Source organism: Opisthocomus hoazin, chromosome 6 (genome assembly GCF_030867145.1).
Source record: "Opisthocomus hoazin isolate bOpiHoa1 chromosome 6, bOpiHoa1.hap1, whole genome shotgun sequence".
Lineage (NCBI taxonomy): Eukaryota > Metazoa > Chordata > Aves > Opisthocomiformes > Opisthocomidae > Opisthocomus > Opisthocomus hoazin.
The window spans coordinates 19,949,567-19,975,544 of record NC_134419.1 but is presented as its reverse complement, the minus strand read 5'-3'; the positions used below and the strand labels follow the sequence as shown (position 1 = coordinate 19,975,544).

The window sequence follows — 25,978 nt, the reverse complement described above, 5'->3', positions numbered from 1 at the left end:
TCAAATCAAAGGAAGAGAAATTTGAGAAATGAACACATATGGTGATAATTTGTGTCCCCAACTTCGTATTTGAGCTTACACCCATTGTAAATCACGTTTCCAAGATTCTGCATATAAAAATGTGGTAACTATGTCTCAATTTGACTAGACATATGCACATTTTTATATTGTATTCAGAAAAAAAACACTTCTATGCAATATGCAGAAGAAACACGAAAAATTTGCTCAGATTAACTAGAAATGTCCAGAGATCACGATGTACAGTTTTAAAGTGAAACACTCAAATAGTTCAAGAATAATCACTGCTATTTTCTTTAAACTGACAACAGAGAAGCTGACCAAATTCAGAAATCTTACTCCGCGTGATTGTTTCATCTCTAACTACAGGTATAACTTGTATTACTGCCTAACACCACAGGAAGTGGAACTCCTCTGTCTCTCAAGTGTCATAATGCTTCGGACAGAACAAAAAGGGAGTGAACCTCCAGAATTGTTTTGTGTGTGATAATCTGGAAGTAAACAAAACAGACCTTCACCTCACCCCTTTTAAGCAACAATGCTGTTTAAAAACAGCATCTGAGAATTCAATTACAAAATTCAGCCAAGAGCCCAGTAATTTGGTACATACTGAATCTATTTTTTCCCCAATTATAACATAAGAACAAATAAACAGTCATATAATTAAAATTAAGTCTGCTAATCTACAACGTATACTGCAATATGTTTGTCCTGATTCACATCCCTGTAACTCACTAACAGCCTATAACAACCTTCACAATCTTTGGGGCACGACAATACATTATTTGAGACCTAAGCTACACAAAACTTAGGATATTGCTTTAAGTTAGATCAAAAAATGAAACTGTGGTTGCTTTATTTCTAGAACAAAGTATATTGCAGACAAAGGCAAGACAAGCTTTCCAGACAAGCTCTCTAGACTGTTGTTTTTTCTTCGTAGACACTTGAGGATTCCTCAGTGGTTTCAATCTTTCTTAAACCTTTTCTCAGTATCAAGAACTACCCATCAAAGCACAGCAAGGAATGAATGACTTGCAGCCTAAAACGAGCATTTGGACACCATTCTCACAAGTTATCATTTCTGGAATTACTAAGTGACCATAAACTGCAATAACTGCATACAGTAAGAATATAGTGAGTTCACTCGAACAGTTCCCAATATGCTGTACATGCATCACTTGTCATCTCCTGGAAGACTCTAAACAGCTGTTGCACCTGGGAAAGTCTCATCACTAAGTGACAGTATACAAAAAAAAAAAAAAAAATTTATCCAAATGAAAGGGTATACACAAAGTGAATACGAATTTCTGCTGGGACAAGGACTCTAATTTGTGAAAACTGTTCCGAAAAATTCACTCAAGTTTTCACAGAATCACAGAATGGTAGGGGTTGGAAGGGACCTCTGTGGGTCATCTAGTCCAATCCCCCTGCCGAAGCAGGGTCGCCTACAGCAGGCTGTACAGGACCTTGTGGTTGGGTTACAGTCTCACTCAAAGCGACAAGACCAGCTACAGAAAGGGCACGCCCCGAGGACAGGAAGATCTGCTGCCTTCTCAAGTTCTACTCAATTATTTCAATCACATTTCTTTAACACAATGTAGTGTAGCTCTTGCCAACTCAACATAAGAAATGAATTAGTAGCAGAGGCTTCAAACTGGTTGCGCGCACACATACGCACACAAAAATGTATGTACTGGTAACACACTTTGCAACAAACACAACAGTCAGTGGAAAAAATATTACTATACTTCTGTTTAAAATCTTAGAATTTAAGTCTTAACCTTTTTAGTTCAAAAACTTGAAGGGTTGGTGGGAAGAGAGTGAGGAAAGCAGACAAAAAACAAGCAAGCGCATACCCAAAGATAATTTTCAGGTTTACACTGATAAAGAAAAACTTGTGTGTCATGAAAAGAACTAGTGATCTAATTCACTCTGTACATGAAAAATGGTCATTTATCACAACATTACATACTTGCCCATCATCTGATACAGTGATTTTAAATAACTGTTAAAATTCTTTTGAAAAGAAAAAAACCTTACCTCAGTTGTTTTGCATAGTTTTGCTCAATTTCTATCCTTTCTTTTACAAATTTTGCATACTTCTCCAAGAAGTCAATGCCCCACTGTGTATGCTTGTCCAAGTTATCAAACTGATCCTTTAAAAACAAAAGGAAACAAAAATACCCAGAATTAGTTAAGAATCGCAGCAGTACCAGAAACAACATATAATGTATTTATGAGCTGTGCTGAGAGGGAATGCTTGCTACTTGCATGTAAGTTGTTCAAGTTATAAATCAGCCATCTGTGTATCATGAGCCATACATCAGAACAGTAAGATGTATGTGCAGGTACAGATCTACCTCTTTCTGTACAAATAGCTCTGATAAATACTTGTATCTTGAGCTGTATGCAGTCTTTGATCACTTTCACAATGCAAATATGTCTTTTCCCCCTAAAAATCCTTTAATTCAGAAGTGGATCTTTTCCACCAAGATAAGGAAGACATAACCAAAGATTAGTATTAGGTAAATAAAAGCACGTTCCACAAGACAAATGTGTTTGGCAGTCTTAAAAACAGCAGAAGTTGTAATTTCATTTAACATAAAAAATTACTTCCACCCTTATGATTACCCACTGAAAGAAGAATAACATAAATTATAGCTGCATAACTAAGTTGGGTGTAGTTTGCATATGAGAAACATTTATTAAAGCAAATCTATATACACAGTCCATGATCAGCTCTAACAAGAGATTCCAAAGAAAGCAAACCTGTCCTTACCCATTAAAAAAGTTATAGCAAAGCATAGGCACAAAACAACGAAGAGAAACAGTCAAAAATAAACCATGCTTCGAAAAAAAAGTTGAAGGATTTTTAATACACTAAATCATCTTCAAAACAAATCTTTCACTGTATTCTCTACTGACCAACAGGTGGAGGATACACTAAGACAAGTTGAAAATTCAAAAAACAAGTGGAAATATGGGGGTTAGGAACCAGGCAGGTATTCATACAGGTACAAAAACCAGCCTAACAAGTATTTTTAGTCTAGCACATATTTGTATTTTATGTTAAAAAATCTGCCACGGTGGAAAAATGGAGGATTTTCAGCTTATGACAGCATTTACAGTAAATTTTTTTGACACTTACTTAGCAATCCAAAAAAGGCAAGCAACTGCAACGTCAAAGCATGTGTCCTGTATATGCTGAATACAAATACACTTCACACCAAATTTAAAAAAATAAAAAGTAGGGAAAAAAAGCTAAAGAAAGCATTTAAAGGCAAACTTTATTTAACCTACACAAAAAACTGTGAGGAATGTTTATCAGAAGCTGTATCTTGCAGATTCAGTAACTTGCCTGAACCTAATGAATTATGTTGACCTCTAGTATGAGCAGTTTAAATTCAATTTCAACACGCAGTAGGATGATCTGAAAGTAAATCCAAAAATGCCATAAAATGCTGCAGGGCTTAAGACTCAAGGAAAATATATTCACTAAAAGAGATACCAAGACAACACAACTATTTACAACCAAGAAGAATAAAACAACATAATGGGATTAAGGTTGCTCTCAAATCTCACCTTGCGGCTCTTCGTACCCTACACCACAGACTAACAACCATGGCCGTTACTGCCTCAAACACTTCAATCCAATGGCATGCAAATACTGCCAACCAAAAGCACCCATGTTGTTTCACTACCAGCTACATGCTCCTGCCCCTGCACCACTCTCTCCATCAAAAACACAACCACTTTCCCTGATCTGTTTCACCAGAGAACTATATGAACAGCCAAAAGACAGGACAGGGACTAAAGACAAGATTTTAATATATTTGGGAAACCATGGCCTGTATGGCACACTGTTCTGATGCACCCATTTACACTAACTGGACAATTCCACACTAAATATCTTTTCTCAAAGTGACATTCCTGCTGTTTTTTTTTTAGAAAAGTTGCATACACATTGTTTGTGTATGGGAAGGAAGAGACTGTTACTGTACTGTAATGTCAAACCACTGTCACATATATGCATAAAAATACATCATCAATCTCAGAAAGCCTTGGTTTTATATATTCCACTCATTTTTGTAATTACTCTGGCAACATTAAACCGGCATCCAAAAGAAGTTTCCAAAAGGTGCTTCTGGCATGGAGCCAACATCCAATACCATTAAGAAGAACTGACTTCCTTCAGTGCACAGCAGAACAAAGCCTTTGCTGTCCTACTTAGGCTCTTCAGTCCACAAAGCTCTCATTTGCTGCTAAGGTTTCATTAGCATTACGGAACACCACATTACTTATGTTTCCGAATATGTAACCAGAGAGGATGGCTTTCCAAATATTTGGTTCAAACAAAAAAAGGACTCTACTAGTCAAAATTAATTCTCTGTTAATATGAAACTGGAATAGAAAAAAGTGAGTACATTTGACATGCTATTCTCCCCTCATGCTTTACTAGCAGTATTTCATCACTGACCCAAGTGCCAAAATCTCTTCCCTTCCTCAATTCCTCTTCTTCATCTGATTCTAGAAACAGTATGCTCTGTGCAAAGACAATTTTGTAGGATTATCCCATAGCCCCTCAAGCGAAGAAAGAATTTGCTCTCTCCCTATGTGAGGAATATGCACAGAACAACCTGCAAGATGTAAATCCCATGTAAGGAAAAAATTAAAACCCATTAGCTGCCCTTGCCATTCTAGAGACCTTTACATTAGCCAAGGTCCTCGACCATTATTGACATCTATGAAACTACTCATGGATGCATTAATGATCTCCTAGATAAGGAACATAAAACCTAATTTAGTGGCCCATTAGTCCACATTTACTGGAATTAAAAAATAAAGTAGTAGTATGTTCCCACTCTTTTGAAGAGCGAGACAGCTTCACAACATCACTTAGTTCACTGCCGTTTTTTGGTCAGCAACTACATTATGCACTACCTTAGAATGAAGCATACAGTATGAAGGATAAAAAAAAATACTTTCAAGAAGTACCAAAGCATTTTTTAAACACTAGATTAAAAATTGCCAAAGTTAGATGCCTAAAAAAACCACCTACAGGTTATTTGTATTCAAAATAACAACATTATAATGAACTCTCACATAAACATTGATTCCTTGGATTAAATTGGACACGCTGATGATATCTCAAGTTCTCTGTCACGTACGTACTGTAGAACAGAGATCTCAGTTAACATATAAAGAGAATATATTAAGCAAACACATCAGCTTCACAATTTTTCAAATTCTCTATAAACAATAAACCAGTGAATGGAAGTCCGCAGTCACAAAAAAAAAAAAAAAATCACCTTACACTGTTCAGTAATGACACTGAAATAAATGAGAAAAAGATAAAGGCAACATCAACGAGTAAGCAGAAAGGAACAGCCTCTTCAGAAAGGCTTCTAAATGTGAGTCACAAATTTACTTGCAGTCCTTTCATCTTCTCTCCAGGAGCATCCCTGTTTGAGCTCTGGGCCTCAATTAAGCAAAACGTTTCCTTTTGATCCAGGAACATGAGCAGAAAATCTTCCACACTGCTACAAAGGAAATCAAATTAATGCCACGAGATAGCCAAGCGACAACTTGAATGGGAAAAAAGCGCAAAAATCAGGCAATACTATACAGATGAGAAAACAGACCAAATAGTTGCAATAAAATTAAACCTGGAATTTCAAAATAAATATATCAGTGTATTAATTTGGCTGGCTCCTTTATAAGAAATGTGAAAACTTCATTAACTAAAGATCAGCAAAAGGCAATTAAAAAAAAAAAACACCGAAGATGATGAGGGGACAGGAGCATCTCTCCTACAAGGAAAGGCTGAGGGAGCTGGGCTTGTTCAGCCTGAAGAAGAGAAGGCTGCGAGGGGACCTTATAAATGCTTATAAATATCTGAAGGGTGAGTGTCAAGAGGACAGGGCCAGACTCTTCTCAGTGGTGCCCAGCAACAGGACAACGGGCAATGGGCACAAACTGAAGCACAGGAAGTTCCAGCTGAACATGAGGAAGAACTTCTTCACTTTGAGGGTGATGGAGCACTGAAACAGGTTGCCCAGGAAGGTTGTGGAGTCTCCTTCTCTGGAGATGAATTCAAGACCCACCTGGACCAGGTCCTGTGCAGCCTGCTGTAGGTGACCCTGCTTTGGCAGGGGGGTTGTACTAGATGATCCATAGAGGTCCCTTCCAAACCCCACCATTCTGTGATTCTGTTCTCAACAATATTCCAAGGCAAACATATATTGCTGTTTGTCTAGTAACTCCCCACACCCCTCAGCAACTGACCAGGCAATTTTTGCCAAGAACTTTATTAAAACTGCAGCTGACTTATTAAACTGCTTCATGTCAGCTAATGGATTGTGGCCCTAAGTAGAAACTTCCCACTCACAGCTGGAATGTAGTCCAAAATCTCTACATTATAAACAAACAAATCTGACACTTCACAAAAAGTTTGTAGTAGGTCAATATAGACTATTCCCAAAGAAATATCACCTCCCTAAATTCTAATTCCAGGTTATCTACTGGAACCACAGATCAATGTTACAAATGCTTCAGATATGCCGTTCTAAACTTCCTAGGTTTTTGCAGATACCAGCAAGCTTTATATAGCAGCTGAAGCATTAAAGCAAGGAACCAAGCTGAATCAAACCTGCAACAAAGACAAAACAGACTTCTCTGTGTTAAACTCAAGATTAGCTCTCCCCCTCTTACAGACACTTGTTTTTCCCCCAAACAATCCTCAAGAACCGATAAAAAGAAAAACATGGAGGATCTTTTCAGAACGATGAGCATGGAGCGTATACTACAGCATAAACACCAAACCTTGAGTGTTCCTAAAGCTATCAGTACCTAGTTGAGACACTGTTTTTATATTGGAGTTTCAAATAATAGGCGTTAAACCAGACTGAGATTTTTAAACGGTTAGTGTTCCCAGCTTTCATCAACTATGGAAAGCATTTCTACTTGCACTAAAAGCTAGGACTGTGGTATCAAATTCTGTAAAAAAAAATTTCTATTTTACTAAATGATACCTTTACAATAAAGTCTAGTTTACTGCATCAACATCAAATAGCTGATTAGTCTCAATTTCGCTGACCTTCAGACAACAGCTGAAAGCCTTAAGAATCATATTAAACACAGAACTACATCAACTTGCAAGTTTAAGCAATCTCTCCCAGTTAATTACTGTAATTCATTAAATCTGCAAGATATTTGCAATATATTATTTAATAAAACTTTTTATTTGAAATAATAACACTTTGCATTAATTATGATAACATAATTTTATTATCTTTTGACTCATTACATTATTATTTCCATACTTCTATCTAAACACAATTTCAGTCTGCAGTTACCCAAGTGATCTCTCACTTGCAATTTTGAAGCACTGGCACACGATCAGTTTTCTTCCCAATTCTTTGTTCTCCAGGCTGCATAGCTTGGCCAGTCTAAACTTCTGATTGAGTTGGAGATTAAAAACTCAATCTCATATTTTGCTCTCTAAATTCTTAACACTTCTGCAGTCCCATATAAGGAAATATATGCTACGGCCTAACGAGATTCCACGAAGAAAGAGCACGGAAAAGCAGGTAACAAGTCCTGTTCAAGGAAAAAAACCCAGAACATTTGGCATCAAAAAAGCCCCAGTGCACTTGTGGATAGAAGTGTTGTATTTTATTATCCACTTTAGGAAAAGCAACAAATTACTTAACAGCACAACTGCAAGTCCATAGTAATCCAACTGAGAAAATGCAGCTGATTATGTAACTCCATGCTGATCACACCAGTTCTTGTTTACTCAATGAAAGCCCATGAGAGTTTCTCAAATGAACCTGAATTATGGATAAACTTAAATGATAGGTTAAATTCTGCACAATGTCCTTCCTTCCTGCATCAGTAGTACTGCAGAAAACAAGCAAACCCAACTCTGTTAAAGAAGTCAAATATTTTAAGTTACAAAACATTATAAAGCAACTACTTCACATTTTAAGATTTTATCAAACTCTTTTCCTGAAACATCTGAAGTGTTTCTACGAAATATTATGCAGCATGTTTTTTTCTTTTTTTTTTAAATAAAGATCAAAGTCTTGAATTAAGTCCAAATGTTTAAACATTTTACATGACTGAGATGACTCTGTAAATTTATTTATTTTTAAAATAACTTGCAGTGTTTGTACAAAGAACTACTTGATGTGCTACATTAAGAATTACGGAAACCACAATCGGACATAAATATATTAATGAGAAGTTACCAGTATAGTATAATATACCTTTCCCCATTTGTCTTCAGGACAAATTATATTATAAAATTATATTTTGAATATGTTAAACTGATCTACTTTTGAGAACACATTTCAGTTTTTCTCATCTTTGAAAACTCTTCAGTGCGTTGTTTTTGTTTCCTACTTTTGTGTCTATCTTTATGCATTCCTGCTTCCCTTTCTATCCTAGGATAATAGTTCTTCTATTTTACTGCCTGAATTAATTATCACTTCTCCTCTTCCTGCCTGCTTGTTTTTATAATTACCAATTTGGTCTTCTGGTCTTCCTCTTTCTCTTGCAACTGCAACATGCTTCTTCCTTAACAGGCAGATAAGAACTGCTTCCAGCTAAACAGTAGTTTATTTTTTTTTAAACATCCTGTTAGTTTTACATCTAAAAACTAACAAAGAGCTGTTTTTATACTAAGAACAACATAGAAAGTGTGTTGCTTTTCTGCTTTCCGCGAGTTCTGGATTGTAGCCTCCACAGACTAGCCTGCAAATTATAACTCACTCTGAAAACAATCTATGCATTAGAGAGTGGAAAAAAGGTAGCTGTACACAAATTTAAGGGCTAAGCATTTTATAGACTAGAAGATTAGTATCAATGAGAAGGTTCAGAGCAGCAACACCAAAAGCCATAGCTACACTGGAAATTAAGCATATGCACTCAAGAGATTAAGATGAAAAAAAAAAGTTACAGGTGCATATAAACTAAACAGTACTTTGCATTTTATAGAATCATAGGTTGGAAAAGGCAATCATCAAGTCCAACCATCAACCCAACACCACCATGCCTACTAAACCATATCCTGAAGTGCCACATCTACATGTTTTTTGAACGCCTCCAGGGATGGGGACTCAAGCACCTCCCTGGGCAGCCTGTTCCAATGCCTGACCACTCTTTCTGTAAAGAAATTTTTCCTAATATCCAATCTAAACCTCCCCTGATGCAACTTGAGGCCATTGCCTCTTGTCCTATCGCTAGTTACCTGCGAGAAGAGACCAACACTCGCCTCACTACAACCTCCTTTCAGGTAGTTGTAGAGAGCAATAAGATCCCTCCCCCCCTCAGCTTCCTCTTCTCCAGACTGAACAGCCCCAGATCCCTCAGTCACTCCTTGTAAGACTTGTTCTAGACCTCTCACCAGCCTCATTGCCCTTCTCCAGACATGCTCCAGCACCTCAATGTCCTTCTTGTACTGAGGGGCCCAAAACTGGACACAGTACTCCAGGTGTGGCCTCACCAGGGCCGAGTACAGGGGCACGATCACCTCCCTACTCCTGCTGGCCACACTATTCCTGATACAAGCCAGGATGCCATTGGCCTTCTTGGCCACCTGGGCACACTGCTGGCTCATGTTTAGCTGGCTGTCAACCAACACCCCCAGGTCCTTTTCTGCCAGGCAGCTTTCCAGCCACTCCTTCCCAAGCCTGTAGCATTCCATGGGGTTGTTGTGACCGAAGTGCAGGACCCAGCATTTGGCCTTGTTGAACCTCATACAGTTGGCCTCGGCCCATCCATCCAGCCTGTCCAGATCCCTCTGCAGAGCCTTCCTACCCTCAAGCAGATCAACACTCCCACCCAGCTTGGTGTCACCTGCAAACTTACTGAGGGAGCACTCAATCCTCTCATCCAGATCATTGATAAAGATGTTAAACAAGACCAGACCCAAAACTGATCCCTGCAACGACACCACTCATGACTGGCCACCAGCTGGAGTTAACTCCATTCACCACCGCTCCCTGCTTTCGGCCATTCAGCCAGTTCTTTATCCAGTGAAGAGTACACCCATCCAAACCATGGGCAGCTAGTTTCTCCAGGAGGATGCTGTGGGGAACAGTGTCAAAGGCCTTCCTAAAGTCCAGGTAGACAACACCCACAGCCTTTCCCTCATCCACTAGGCAGGTCACAGAAGGACATCAGGTTTAATTTCGTATTAAATCCAAAATTCAGTATAGACTGCACAGGCAGCACAGTATGAAGAAAATCTACAAGTCTTTTGCAGACAAGAAAAGGGAAAAACCGTTCCTAAAAAGAATAGGATCACAGAATCACAGAATGGTAGGGGTTGGAAGGGACCTCTGTGGGTCTAGTCCAATCCCCCTGCCGAAGCAGGGTCACCTACAGTAGGCTGCACAGGACCTTGTCCAGGCAGGTCTTGAATATCTCCAGAGAAGGAGACTCCACAACCTCCCTGGGCAGCCTGTGCCAGTGCTCCGTCACCCTCAGAGGGAAGAAGTTCTTCCTCATGTTCAGACGGAACTTCCTATGCCTCAGTTTGTGCCCATTGCCCCTTGTCCTGTCGCTGGGCACCACTGAAAAGAGCTTGGCCCCATCCTCCTGACACCCACCCTTCAGATACTTGTAACCATTTATTAGGTCCCCTCGCAGCCTTCTCTTCTTCAGGCTGAACAAGCCCAGCTCCCTCAGCCTCTCCTCGTAGGAGAGATGCTCCAGTCCCCTCACCATCCTCGTAGCCCTCCGCTGGACTCTTTCCAGTAGCTCTTCATCTTTCTTAAAGTGGGGAGCCCAGAACTGGACACAGTACTCCAGATGGGGCCTCACTAGGACTGAGTAGAGGGGGAGGAGAACCTCCCTCGACCTGCTGGCCACACTCTTCTTAATGCACCCCAGGATCCCATTGGCCTTCTTGGCAGCCAGGGCACACTGCTGGCTCATGGTCAACCTGTCGTCCACCAGCACTCCCAGGTCCCTCTCCACAGAGCTGCTCTCCAGCAGGTCCACCCCAAGCCTGTACTGATGCATGGGGTTGTTCCTCCCCAGGTGCAGGACCCTGCATTTGCCCTTGTTGAACCTCATCAGGTTCCACTCTGCCCAACTTTCCAGCCTGTCCAGGTCACGCTGAACAGTAACACAGCCTTCTGGTGTATCTACCACTACTAAACATCCGAAAACAATTCATTAGCTGACCACCAGGACATGGAGCTATTTTGCTTGCAAAAACTAAGACACTGGTGTCAAAAGTAAATACTTTCAAGCTGCGACATATAGTTTAAGTGAGAAACTCTGCTAGAAATGCAGACTTGAAGTGCTTAATATGCAAAAGGAAAACAACAGGAATTAAAAAAAAAATCACTTTTAGCTAGATGAAGACTACTGTGCTCTAAGGAATAAAGAATTAATAAATTCACACCATGAGGGCAGTATGAAAAAATTCATTTGCCTGTTATATTTTTGTATATACTGTTAAAAAGCAATACCACTGTCAGCTTTGATTTTAAAGTAAATTTTCTGTGATTAGAGAAGTATTTGCATGATAAAGTGAGCAAACAACTCAAAACTGCTACTGAATCGCTGGAGATCTAGCCATGCTGTAAGGTAACATATTCAGCACATCAGGTTTCTAAAGCAAAGCTAAAAATGGAGAGCTGTAGTTCAAGCAGAGAAATACAAAGTCTGTGCTTTTCTCTTTAAAGATCTACTCTGATCAGCAGCAAAGGAACTGCTTCGGAAACTTCTGATGGCAAGTCAGGTGTGGCAGGAGGGGATGTCTTGTTTGGCAGCTAACAGCTTCACAGGTGTGACAGACACATTTATTTTCCAGAAAAGGGCAGGAATCTACCACAGACAGAACAAGAGTAAAAACATTTGTGACCACTTTTGGAATGAGCAGCCCGTACCACAGCAGAATCAAGTTCTCCATCTGGAGATCAGCAGACAGCTGAAAGACATTAGAGACTGGCACTAGAGACTACAGCTCAAATGGCACTCCAGTTCACCCATGCCACTGAAAGGATCAGCTGGACTAGTGATTAGATTTTAACAGTGTTCATTTTCTACCAGCAAAGCAAATGGACTAAAACAGCTCACAGCTAGGACACTGAACACTAATGTTCGGAAAAGAGAGGGAAGGAATGTGTATCACAGGGGGCATCACAACAACCACTCCTATTTGCCCAGCTTATAAATCTCCTCCAGAATTCTTCAATTAGTGGATAGGCACCTTCACATGAACTAAAAGAGTGTATTTGCCTCGTGTAATCAGGATGCAAACTTCAGTAAAGAAAAACTCAATTCTTCACAAGTTTACCTATGGGTCTCCTTTCTGTTTCTCTCGGCGACTCCCACTCTGTAAGGAGGTATGATACTCTGTCCCAAGCAAACAGAATGGACTTCCTTACAACCACCACTTGAGAGAAATACAAACACACACATATAAAGCAGGTATCACTAACCATACACCCCTGCTTGTAGAATACAAGCGTACATAAAACACATATACCAGGAAATCCTACCTTACAAACTGGACCAGAATCCACTCACTTACCTTTCAAATAGCCCCTTAATCTCATTAAACTTTTAATTGGGAGGAAATTTGTTTAATTATACAACTTCTGAATACAAAAACTAAACAGATTTTTTTAGCATATGCTCTTTATAAAGATCTTTAAAATACTCGAGTCTTATTTGCATTTGAACCAAAGCTTAATTCTGAAACAGTAATTCTCCACTTAGCTCTACTTTAGGCTTAATTTCTACTTCAACACACATCAGTCCATTCTCAAACAGCTCCGTCCAAGACACCAGCAGACTACAAATCACATAAATATGTTTTCACACATTACTGAATTGAAATAGTTGCCACTAACACAGGGACAACACTACACTTGCCTTATATAGACAAAGGACATAATTATGTCCACTCGCCTAAACACCAAGAAATCTTATTTTCCCCACAGCCAAGCCAGAAAGCAGACACTTCCTGAGCCTGCTGGGAGTAGCTGAATGCTGTTAATAAACAGACAGAAGCATAAGTAGATTTTCATCCTAGTTATGTTGCTTGCAAAAGGAGCCCGTAAGACTTCCAAGTTTAACCATAAACAGAGTGTGATATGATGCACCACCATAAAAAAATATCACTGTTTGTACAATGCTTAGCGATGCTGTTGCTCATTATGAGAAATACATGGAGAAAATCCCATCTTTACAGCAAGACTGCAATAACATAAGGTATGAAGCAGTGGAGCTATATATCAGGGAAGGAGCCGAATGCTGGACTTGCTGTATGATCAACAGCCATGCAAAGGCCTCACATGAAGCAGAAGTTCTGTACAAAAACAGCACATGTGCTGCATGACTAACATTAGCCTGCAGAAAATGTGCAAGAACAAAGTATTTGGCTTGGAAAACAATGCTGCAAGATTTTCATTTTTTAAAAATTGTGTAAAGAATCATTTTGTTCTTCAGTTAGAAAAGATTACATGGTTTGACCCTCAGTGTACAAGCTGAATTATTTTAGCGTATGACTAAGCAATCCACTGGTGAAACTACTGAAAAATTTAAAAACTTTTAAATGCCTCTCTACAAATTATAGATACTTCTATAATGTTATTAAAAGTGCATCCACAGGAGATCAAATGAGCAAGCAGCCCTGACACTCTCCAGTTCTTGCATATATGACTTCACAATCTATGTTTGCATTCTAAGCATCTTTTTTCTAAAAACTTCTAGAAACAGGAAATAAATCTTTCTTACTGCCAACTTCTTCAGAGAAGGGTTAAGTTCCTGCTCTAGCCAGTCTGGCATAGCATCTACCAAGCAGAGTACATAGTGCTTTTTTCCTCTCCATATACTATGGGAGCCAACTTAGAACACTGTACTCAAGAAAAGAAGGGAGTGGTCTCAATGTTACAAAGCAAAACTGTTCCCTGAGAGTAGGAAGTTATTGTCCTGGAGGTACACTGACCAGGGGAGAGTTACAGAGGAGACAACAGGGGGAAGCTAAAGATTTTGCAAATGGAATATTATTACAGAACACGTAGATGCTCTACATCACAAATTCAGAAGAAAACAAGTTCCACCAGCTTTGCTGCTCATTCTGTTGCAATGAGCCTCCACACACTGCTTTGCAGGATGCAGTTCTTGCTTACCAAGTTACATTTCCATCCCTTACATGTACATCCATAACACTGTACGAGCTGTAGTACAGCAAATCCAGTTGCACTACGACAAAACCCAGATTACACTGCACTATTTAGTGAAAGTTTTACTGACCTGAAATGTGAAGTAAAATAACTGTTAGTTTGCATATAACTTAGTCTATGCTATAGACTATACTATAGCTCAGAACTATAACAGTCATAGCTCTGAACTCACCAAAAAGCCAAGATGACTGTGATAACAAGTGATACAAATTTAAAAAAAGGAAGTACTTTCTGCCAGCTCGGGGGATGCAAAAAAGACGGGAGAGTATCAACTTCCCTGTCATCGAAATATCACTTCCTTGTATTTATCTGCGCAGCTATTAAGTAGACCTTTCTGAGGATGCCATTTTTAACTGACTTAAAAACCATAGAGCATTTAACAAGTAGGATGCATAAATGCCATGCAGAAGGGTCAATCCGGTGTGTTTCACATTCAGAGACGCACATTTCAGCCTTATCTCGGTGGAGTAAGTACGAGGAGAAAAACCTGCTTTGTATGGGCTGAATCATACAGTTTATCATTCTGACAATTAGGACAAACACAGTATAAAAATACCTATACAGAATCCAAGCAGTGAGTACCAGTAGCAGAACTTCACTGTTTCAACACACAGAGAGCAAGGTATATCCCTTATAACTTTCCTCATACGTATTTAATAAAGGTGCATGTTATTTAGAATATTTAATTCAAGCCAATGGTTCCTTAAACAAAATCTCTTTCGTGTCACTATTTCTAAACAGTAACTGGAGTAAACAATGAACTCACAAAACAAAACTTATAGCACAGGAATAAAACAAACATATCCTGGTGTTAACTTTTTAACTCTCACAGTAAGTGTATTTAAAACACCCAGTAAACCCACAAGAACTTGGTACTGCAATAATACATATTGTATCTTCTGGTAAACAGGAATCTTTTACCTTTAAACACAGACATAGACACCCAGATGGAAGCTCCTTATTTAGCATAGCTCTGATAAGCTGTTTCAGCTACTCTCACTATTCCTAATGCAGGTACACTGTAATACCTTCTTATATTCCAGTTGCATTCACTGTATTTTCTAGCGCTATTACCAGCTCCCATCAGACAGATTTAAGATGACGTCGTATACCTTACATTTGTTGCTACTGGTATTCAAAAGATACAACTAACTGTACTACAGAGATTGTCACCAAACATTTGTTCTTCTAAAATCACTCACAGTAAGATACCCATACACAGGTATTCTGATCAGCCCTTAAATTGTATTGAACTGAATCATTAGCCTTTTGTTGTTTAGGAAAGGCTGCAAATAGTAACAGAATTAATCACCACAGACTCTGTTCCGAGCACACTCATTTCCCATTAAACGGGAGCTGACACTGTTCAATACTGCAGAAGATCAGAGATCACTGAGGACTGGTTAAGTAAACAGTTACGGAACCGGAAGGCTCATCTGTTAACTGATTCACCATGTGCTGTTTTGTTTTGTCAACTCAATAGACTAGGGGATTTTTCTGTGAAAGTCCTGCTCTGAGGTGAACCTTTCTTTTCAGTGTCACCTGTGAATATTTTAGTGTTCAACAGAAGGAATATGCAAGCCACATCTTTTCCCCTTCATGACTATCTTGCAAACAACAATAAATACTCCTCAAACTTGATTATGAAACCAGATCCATATACTTAACAGAAGAGCAACATGGCAGTAAATGAGAGCCTTCCTCTCTTCTTTGGAACACCATTTCAGATAAAGATAACACCCTGTGGAGAGGAAAAAAAAAAAAAAAACCACACACACATGAAACCAAGAACACAAAAAATGACAAAAAATCAAACCCACAAAAATCATCCTGTATTTGCAATGGAATCTACTGCACTCAGTGTTTTTAAAGCAAAATTTGTAGTAGCATTAACATAACTGAATAAAGAATTTAAACTAAAACCAGATGTTACTACTGGCATCTTCAAAACAATGGAATTTTTCAAGGTTTTGTGACTCAGATAACATGACGTTAAAACGTAACACAATTCTGCTGTGTGTCAGTTTATCTCAGAATTTTTAAGATATGAGCCTAGAAACACACAGTAAAGTCCACTTACACTTCACCAAAGACTTCAGAATCATAACCCGCATTGTAAGAATAACATTAAAATTATTCATAAACCTTTTTTTTAGTAGAAATGTACTTTCTTTGCACGATCAAATAATACAGACACATACTGTTCCCCTTCCAGGTTAACAACGTATTTTTCCTTCCCAAATACCTTAAATTACAAGTGAAATTATCAGTGATGTGATTTAACCATAAGCATATGCACTTCTATTAGAAAAGTTACATTTTTAAAACAGTAAAAAAACTATTACAGTGTATTTGGACATTGAAGCTCCATACACAAAAGCCGAGTACAAACTTCAGTGTACTGAAAAAAAACTCCCATCTTTTTAAACTATGCATAGCTATGTTTCTCATTCTTTCCAAACCATATACAAAGCCCAAACTCAAAATAGCTCAATTTCATACTGTTTCTGTAATCTGACATAGCAATTACATCACTATTACAAAGACAATGGGCTCCATAAATACATTCCACACTACTGCAGGAGTTGAATACTGAAAGCAAGCAAATCTGTAGCATAATCAGTGCAGGTATTTCTGAACCAAGACAAACAGCACTCACATTCAGGATACAAGCAAACATGGAATGACAGGGTCACATTTGGCCATACTGACACCAGACTGCATCCATTTCTTTTTGAAGAGCCAATTTCTTTCTGAGAGCAAATCAAACAGCCAATGTAGAAATTAAAATACTTCAGCATGAGCCTACCTTCTACAGTTATTTTCTTCCTGACTAAACTAATAAAAATACAAGATTATTCACACTGAAATACAGTGAAGATCAGAAGGGTATAGACAAAATCATCAAATCTAGGTACTTTATCTGTGACTGAAACAAAAGTGTCTTGGCCTCTTTTCGTCTCTGACAATTTCTCAGAATCAGTTTTTAATCATCTTCTAATCTAATTTTTTCATCTCCTGTCCATCTACTATTTCCCTTTTGATTCCTTCTTTAAGCCTTTTCTGAACAATTTAACCTACTGACATAACTTCACTGTTTACTCATTTCTACAAGAGCCTTCTCTCTGCCCTAGTCAAGAAATACTCTGGGAAACCAATTTAATAGTAACATTTTAAGCACTACGTTAATTGTATACTCCATGCCAAGCAGCCTTTTCCATTGATGACAGCCACAGAAAAACTGCTGCTGTAGTAAATAATTAGTAGGTCTCTTTCCTAATGACTTCTCAGTATTACCAGATCAGAAATAATACAGAGCAAAACATTAAACAAGTGATCAACCATATACTGGAGATGTAGTTCAAAATTCAGTTGCAGGTCAGCACAGTAACTTGCTGTGCATCATAGTACTGCCCTTTCAAAATCCAGTTCTAATCAAAGAACCCTATAAAACTAGCACTCTTTACTACACATCAACCTGTTAAGTAGAAGAAAGTGACACGGTCTTTTTCTTGACTAAGGACATGGAACCTCTCCTGTGTTTTATGTCACTGCCACATCACATTCTTTATGTCCTATATGGAAAACCCAACTATTTGTAATTTCATTCCTCAGCATGCAGTGGTACTCGTGTCTTTACTAAGTACTCATTTCACTAAGTCCTCAGGGAATTAAAATACCAAAACATCAAACAATAGGTGAAAAATCTCAGTAAATACTCAATGTTGTAGGAACTGTCATAATATCCTAAATAATTTCTGAGAAAGCATCAAATATTGACTAAAACATGAAAAACTACAAAACCACTTCTTTTACACTGAATAAAACTGTTACGTCTTCTCTTATTACATTGACTATAAAACTGAAACCACCTAATTGCATACGGGGGTTCCAACTTTGTTTTCAACATTATCAGCTTGATTAAAAACCCATGCAAAACGATGTTTCATATCTGGGGAGCCTTAACACTTTATATCCTAGCAAAAACATTTTCAAATCGTTGATTAAATCATGTCTATTTGTAACCAAAAACACACCAGGATTTTGTGGTAGAAAAAATGTGAGAAGTGCCTTTTCCCTAAGTATCTCTTTTTTTATTTCATAAATCATTACATACCAACGTGTAAAAGCGTGCCTACCTTTTAAAAAGAAAATAAATAAAAACGAAATAAAATGTAGTCATTTTCTTCTCTGTGTCAGTACCTGAATTCAATGCATCTTTAGCATATAATGGGAAATTACGGAAGTTAAAGACACTTCCCAGACACCTTTTTTTTTTCCTGAAGAGAATGATTTGGAAAGGAAGCAGGAAAATCTCAAGAAAGGGTTCAAAGACAACTACATATCATACCCACAAAGGAGGAGAACACTGTCATAAATGTTTATTTTTAACTATTGTTCCCATTGTCTCAGAAAAATACTAAATACTTTAAATGTTCAAAAGATTGTTTATCAAAATATATTTGACTAAGTTTTAAATGTTCTTCTGTATCACGTATAATATCACAAAACAGTCACATGAAGGATTTATTCCCTAGATGCTTAAAAATGCTTGGTAAAAATAAGCAAAATAATATTTATACAGGAGAAGAACGGGCAATTCAGGTTAAAAAAAAATCACAAGGTTTATTGTGAGAGCAAAGTTTGTTTTGGTATTATAAAAAAGCATAAACAAATATTTAATTGATAAATTGAGATACATTAAATAGTATTTTGAACCAAGATTAAGTATCCACACTCTCCAGCTTCCAAGTAAATTAATAAACTGAAACAAAGGTAGCAAAAACTGAATCAAGTAACAGTCAAGAATATATTTTTATCTCAACCTGTCAGCAATATCCTGAAACATCTCTTCAGCAATTAAACCCTCAATTCAAAGTTTTTACTTCAGAATGCTAGATTTCTTCTATTTCTTTACTTCGAAGCAACTCCACTCCTCTACAAACTGCAAATAACCTTGTACAGTCTAGAAAGATTTATATAGGGAGAGAAAAACAGAAGAGAAAGAATAATGCTTACAATTTGGTCTTCCTATCTGAAGGAGTCATCCAAAGAACTAGATTTTAGCCCAAGTCATTTAAATGAATGTGACCCTGACAGTAATGGCATGAAATACAGGTTAATTCTTGGTATTTCTTATATTGTGAAAAGAAAGCTTATACTGTAATAAAATTTATTTTCAGCTCTGAAAGTTATATTGGGTGTGGTTTTACTTTAATTGATAAAAACTCAGTTTTCAAATTAGATTATATATATGCAGGAACCAACTCACATGAGATGTGCCAAGCATTAATACTCACACATTTTTCTTTAGTCCATTAGGCTGGAAATACTCATTTGATATCGATCTGTTACAACTAAAAATGCACTGCTGATAGCAAAATTAAAGTTTCTTCTTTTCATTACATACAAACAATTCCACATTTTTGTGTCTCTCACAAAAACATAGCAGCACAAACCCATTATAAAAAATTGAATCTCTAACATTCCACAAACCAGATCATTCACACAATCATCAAATGTATCATCCAGTTCATAGAGGCAATCACTAGTAACAAGACAGCAATTTAAAAATAATTTAACGTTCTCAAAACTGCTATGGCTCTCAGCATCCATGTTTATGGATGTTACCATCATTAGTGTCATTTGTTCTACTTGCATTTTAAAATCATACTGAGATACAACATACCAGTATCTTAATAATCATACTTTCAACTAAGCCTCTATAGTGTTCTGATTGATACAGAACTCTGTTGTTCACGAGTACTGCAAAACATCTCACATCAATGATTCCAAACTCAGCAATAAACTAAAATGTTTATTAACATTTTTTTCCACCATGCTGCAAAACAGTTTTCCCCATTTCAACAACCAACTGGAGAGGTTACACAATACACTCACCACCACATCTGTATAGTCATCTCCGAGTTCTGAATCTGTGTATCTTAGAAACAACTCTGTTCATTTTTACAACTGTAATGCGTAACCTAATAATGGATTTTTTGCAACAAAACAGGTGTAATAGGTAAAGAACTCAAACAGAAGCAAGTAGGTTCCCAGTAACTACAGCAGAATACTGAACAGCAATAAGACTTGGCCACAACAACAATAAATGCACGGCTACTACACAAATACTGAGGTGAAATGAGGCATATAAAATCATGGAGAAAATACTGAACAAAGGTGGTTTTCTCACAATGTAACTTAGGATTCCTAATATTAATGTAGGTTAACAGCATACCAAATGTAATTCAAATAAACTACTTGCAGTTGCAACAGTAAACTGTTTCCAGCCAGATGAATGTAATTGGATGAGCCGTATTATCTTCTGTGTCAGCAAGTATTAAACACATCTTTACTGGAAATGTCTTTTCATATACTCTCCTTAAGGTTTAACACCAAAAGACAAACTCAAACTGCACATTTAAGCACCACGTAAAACATATCTACCTTTGTTTCCTCTCAAAAGTGTTAAAGCAGTGACGGCTACTGAGAAGTGTTCTTCATATGGCAATACTGATTAAGAAAGACTACTGAAATATTAACATGAAAGCCTTCCGTAACACCTCTGTAAGATGCTGCAGATGTTTTATACCACAGAGCAATTATAAACCACAGCTCATACAAAGCCCAGAAGAAAACTGCACACATCAGAAAGCATGCTGTAGCCCAGAGACGACCTTTTTATATGTAACTTTATGTAACTGGTACTGCTTCATTGTTAACTTGCCATGCTAACTCTTTATTCCTCTACTTTCCTCATAAAATAGAATTTAATACTAAACAGGAGTCAGAAACTAATGCTGTTGAAACAACTGAATGAATTGTAACTCTAAAGAGATAAAAGATTATGAATAAAATTAACTTAAGAAAATAGTCTAAAACTGAAAATGGAGCAAGTAAATTGTTAGGAACTTCTGGCAAACGAAGATAAAAAGAAAATATTTTCCACAAAAGAAAAGCAGAATCTCATGGCAAAAAAAATTGCTTAACAGGGTGCCACTTCCTGGTATAAAACTACTATTGCATTAGCTTGTTTAGTGGCAGAAAATATGAAATACAAAGGATCCAACTTCAAGCAAAGCTTCAAACCCTTTACTTCTGACAGGAATACACAGACTTGTATTTAGATTTTTCAAATGCTATCATCAGCTCGCTACAAAACATAGTAACATCTCAAAAAAAAAAAATTATTGCAATGATGTTAAACTCCACACTGTACTACTCTGAGATAACTGAAATCAGCTGCAAATACATGAAAAATCTGCAAAGTGCTCTTGAAGAAATACTTTAAAGCTCACCACCTGAAATTACAGATATGGAGAGATGCACGTCTTTTTTTCTATGTACACACAGCTGACTAGACAATTAGTGTGCTAAAAGAACTAAAATCCCTTTACAACATATGAAACATTGGTTTATGTTGGTTGCTTCAGGACAGACGAAGCCTGCAAGCATTCTGTCTTTCTTTTGTATTTCATTATTGTGACTGACAAAAATTACTCATTCCTCAATGTTCAGCAAACAAAATATATAACCAGAACTGAAGAAAAAGTATTCCACAACAGGCTTATGGTAAAAATAATTACTGAAAAGTCACCTACAAATCCACTGAAGTTATTAACAAGTCTGAGGGTATACTGTATTGAGTAACAGGAATGAACAACAAGAAACAGAAGTCAGCAAAAAATTAAGCCTCTTCCAATGACCTAAGGAAGAAAAACCGTCACGGAAGCCACAAGTTTCAGATCTGACTTACGGTCTGATTATGTCTGCATGATAAAAGTTTGAAATGGTAAGTATGAAGTACTACTAACAGGTCTATCAAGATCATAAGAAACCTTTACATACAAGGTCTTTGTCAGAAATTCACTGTTCTCAGTTTCCCAGCATCCAGTATAGATAAACTAAAAGCAATACTCCCGCCTAAGGCCTGTATAAAGATGAAACAACAGCTCTCCTGTCAGAATTAAAACTCAAGACTGAAACCTGTGTTTGAAGCACTGGTATTCCATAGTATCTAATTATTGAGAAACAGCATGAATGCTGGCCATTCAGTACTGTCACCTTCAGTTGATTACACAGTTTCTCAAAAATTGCAAGGTATTTCATACAAATGATGTCCAAGATGTATTCGTAACACAGTCCACAATTACAGCCTTGCAGCATAAACCAGAGAGAACATGGAAAAATGTTTTATCTAAGAATCACTAAGCATAAATACCACTGACATCTCATCTTTATACTTTATTTTAAACCCTTAAGAAAATTACTTCAGTTCAACTATTGAAATATCAGTGACACTAAATGACATCCCCTCAGAACCTAAGTAACTGAAAGTCACTGGGTGCTGAGTCATCCAAACAGCGAGCAGCTAGCACACACAGCCTGTCACTGGTTTTGTTTGCACCCACTAAGGTTTTAACATACAGAGCCAATTCCTGGTTTTAGAAGACTCCAGTTCCAACCCACTGACTGTTTCTTCTGGTAAAAGCTTCTTAGTTACACACAACTACTCCTGCCTCACTATTTTCCTCTGAGAAATGCAAAAAGATCAAGCTGGAACTGGGGCAATCACACTTATATCTCTGAAGCACTAGGCTAGGGCCTGAGGAACTGCAACACTGCTCCTGGAAAGAGATAATCGTTACACTCCCTAGCACCAGTACCAAAGTAAGAAGGTTTCTTAAAAAGCCATTTTAGGAAGAAGTTGCCCTTTTTATTAGAGTGAGATCAGTCAGGAAAAAACTACTTAGTATTAATGGTGTCTCAAACTCAGGGAGATAGATTAAAAAAATCTAGGTTATACGAATACAATACTTCAGCAGGAATGAGAACAGGACAAGGAACACAGAAGGCCTCACAGCTTTTACAAAACAAAGAGGTAATCAAGCTAAACCAAAACAAATAAGCAACAACCCCTATTTCCTTAGTCTCAACCTAAAGACTTAATCAGACCACCACACCTCTTGCTACAGGAATTTGAGTAACATGCCAAAGAGTCAGGATACCTCACAAAATTGCTTGGCTCACCTCACATGGTGACATTTCTATTGAAGTTGCATGGAACTGTACAGCCTACATTCCCCTCTCATTACTTATGAAGTAGAAAAATCCCAGGCATTTGGATTTGCCTGATAAGTTACTATATATTTTCAAGAAACTAATTTTTCATCTTTTAAATATGCTATCTTCTCAGATATAAGACCTAACCAGATATTCCAGTCCATTTTTTCCCATTTTATTACAACACAAATTCACCCTTTTCTTCCCCTCCTCCAAATCTATTTGTAACACGTTCTTGACCATATGGCACAGATCTCAAATATCATTGTCTACTGTTCAGCAAATTCCCCAGATAATAAAAAACATAATTAAAATTAAACTTTTCATTAATTAAATTCTAAATAGTTTGTGAGTAAATTTTTCACCACTCAAATCCATGTACTAACCTATATCTTTGTTCTACTAAAACCGAGTTTACAGCAGTCAAAGCTTATAAGCATGAAAAGAGATCTTATTAAAGAAAATAACAAAAGATCAGTAATTTTTGCTCATTTAAATAATGCACTGCAGCAACTACAATCTACAAGTAGAGTCAGAAGCTTACATACGAAGTGGTAACTCAGGATATACTGCACGTTTTGCCACAGAAGCACACTAGATGGAGCTGGGCAGAGTGAAAAATAGAAGACTGTCCTGTAAGATTACCTTGAAGAATGCATTAGCAATGCAGTATCACTAGAGTATCTGCATATTTAATCAGCTTTGCAATTACCCCCTCTTTAAAAAAAAAAAAAAAAAACACTACTCTGAAAAGTTCCTGGTACACAATACTTACTCTTAAGCACTTTAATGAGTTTCACTGATCCTGTAGGAACTTTGCTCACAAAACTAATAAATATCGGTAAAATTAAATATATAGACAAGTATCTGCATTATTAGAATCTAAATAAAAGTAGATATAAGGTGGATGAGGGAGCAGGTACTTGGCTCTTCAGAACAAAACTGTTTTATCATCAGTCCTCGTTAATGAGCCTTCGTACAGTTTTCCATTTACTAATCACAAATATGAACTTATTTTCAGAGAAAAACTACGACAAAACATTTCATTAAAATCCAGATACTGTGCACCCCTTACCAGCTACTGCACTTTACCGCTTATCCTGGGCGCAGCTGGGATAGAGCTGATGTCCAGACGCAGCTGGCGGGGCTGGCCCAAACAGCCAATCCAATGGGATATTCTGCACCACGTGACTCACGCTCACTATTTAAGCGGGGAGCTGGCTGAAGGAGAGGCTCACGCTACTCAGGAGCAGCTGAGCCTCAGGTGGTGAGAACACTGCATGTTGTACATGCTTTTCATCAGTATGATTGACTGTTGTTTTCTTCTCCCTTTGCCATTCTGTTAAATTGTTCTCATCCCAGCCTGTGAGTTTCTGCCTTTTTCCTTCCGATTCTCCTCCCCATCCCACCGGAGAGGCGGGAGAGAGTAACTGCCTGGTTCTTTGTTGCAAATGGAGGCAAAACCACAACACCGCTTTGTACCTTTCATAAACCTGAGTCTTAACATTTAACTTCTCTTTCACCTGACCAATCGACTTCTTTCCTCAATCTCAAATCTATGTTCCATCCTGACACTTCTTAACAATTTCTACATCATTTTTTGAAAATCAGGCTCTTTCTAACCATTCCAACAGCTGCAGTCTTTGTCCACCTCATTTCTCAATTACAGCAACTTCCTTTTTTCTGGTATTGAGAGATTATAATTTCACCCACATACATTTCTTGACTGTTATCTCTCCCTGTTTATTTGCATCCTTCCATATTATATCAAACATTAGCCCCTAAACTCACTTGCAAAGGCACTGCTGGCTGATTCCAGCTCTATTACCTCTTTATACCAAGGATTACTGTTTGCTTTTCATGAGACTCCAACACTCCCTCGCACATTTCAACAAGTATTTCCTGCATTCTCTTGAGTTGCTTATGTGCTAATCCCCTTTAAACACAACAAAAGTCCACGTCATTGCTACCCTTTGCTTACAAGGCTTACTGAAGGTAAGTTAAGATGTTGCAGTCGAGATCACTGCCCATCGTGCTGAACAATATTTGGTTTTGCACAACTTTCATTTGGCATGCTCAGTAAATGACCCACCTTCTGCTGGAACTGCAAGTTAAGTGAATTGGGGATGGTCTTTGTCTAGAACGCAGCACAACATGAGCCTGCTGCTATGTGACTAAGGGCTCTAGGCACTAAATTAAATACAAGCATAAAATACATTCCAACTATTGATTACAGATGTCAAATACCCTAAATATTTCTCTAATTGTGATTGACTTCATATTAAGAGGGGAAAAAATTGCAGGAAAGACAGACATCATAACAGACAGCTAAAATAGGAACAATTTATCCAGTTACTATAGAGGGGGAAAAAAAAAAAGTATTGGGCATTTGAAACATTACAATTTCCTCTACCAGAATATTCCTCTACTGCAGAGAAAGCCAACTGTATCATAGTACAGATACTGTCTTGGGTTCATACATACCAATTATTTTCCTACTCACAGTCACAAGAAAACCCTATGCCACCTAGAAAAAATGCTCCTTTGAAACCACATTATTTATCTTCTTTGAAAGAAATTCAGCATCTGAGGGAAAAATCAAGTTACAAGAAGCATACCCACATTCAAAGAAAAAACACTCATTTACTCAGCCAACCACAATTTACAAAGTGACATTTTCACAT

At 37.6% G+C, this 25,978-nt stretch overlaps 1 protein-coding gene across 5 annotated transcripts in view; it reads right to left on the bottom strand.

Moving 5' to 3' along the window:
• Positions 1-25,978, bottom strand: part of FNBP1L (formin binding protein 1 like) — a 56,831-nt gene that overhangs the window by 22,338 nt on the left and 8,515 nt on the right. For all 5 annotated transcript variants that reach the window (XM_075424940.1, XM_075424938.1, XM_075424941.1 and 2 more), the window contains exon 2: positions 2,059-2,174. In XM_075424940.1, coding sequence (XP_075281055.1) covers positions 2,059-2,174 — 116 coding nt within the window. The remainder of the gene's footprint in view (positions 1-2,058; positions 2,175-25,978) is intronic.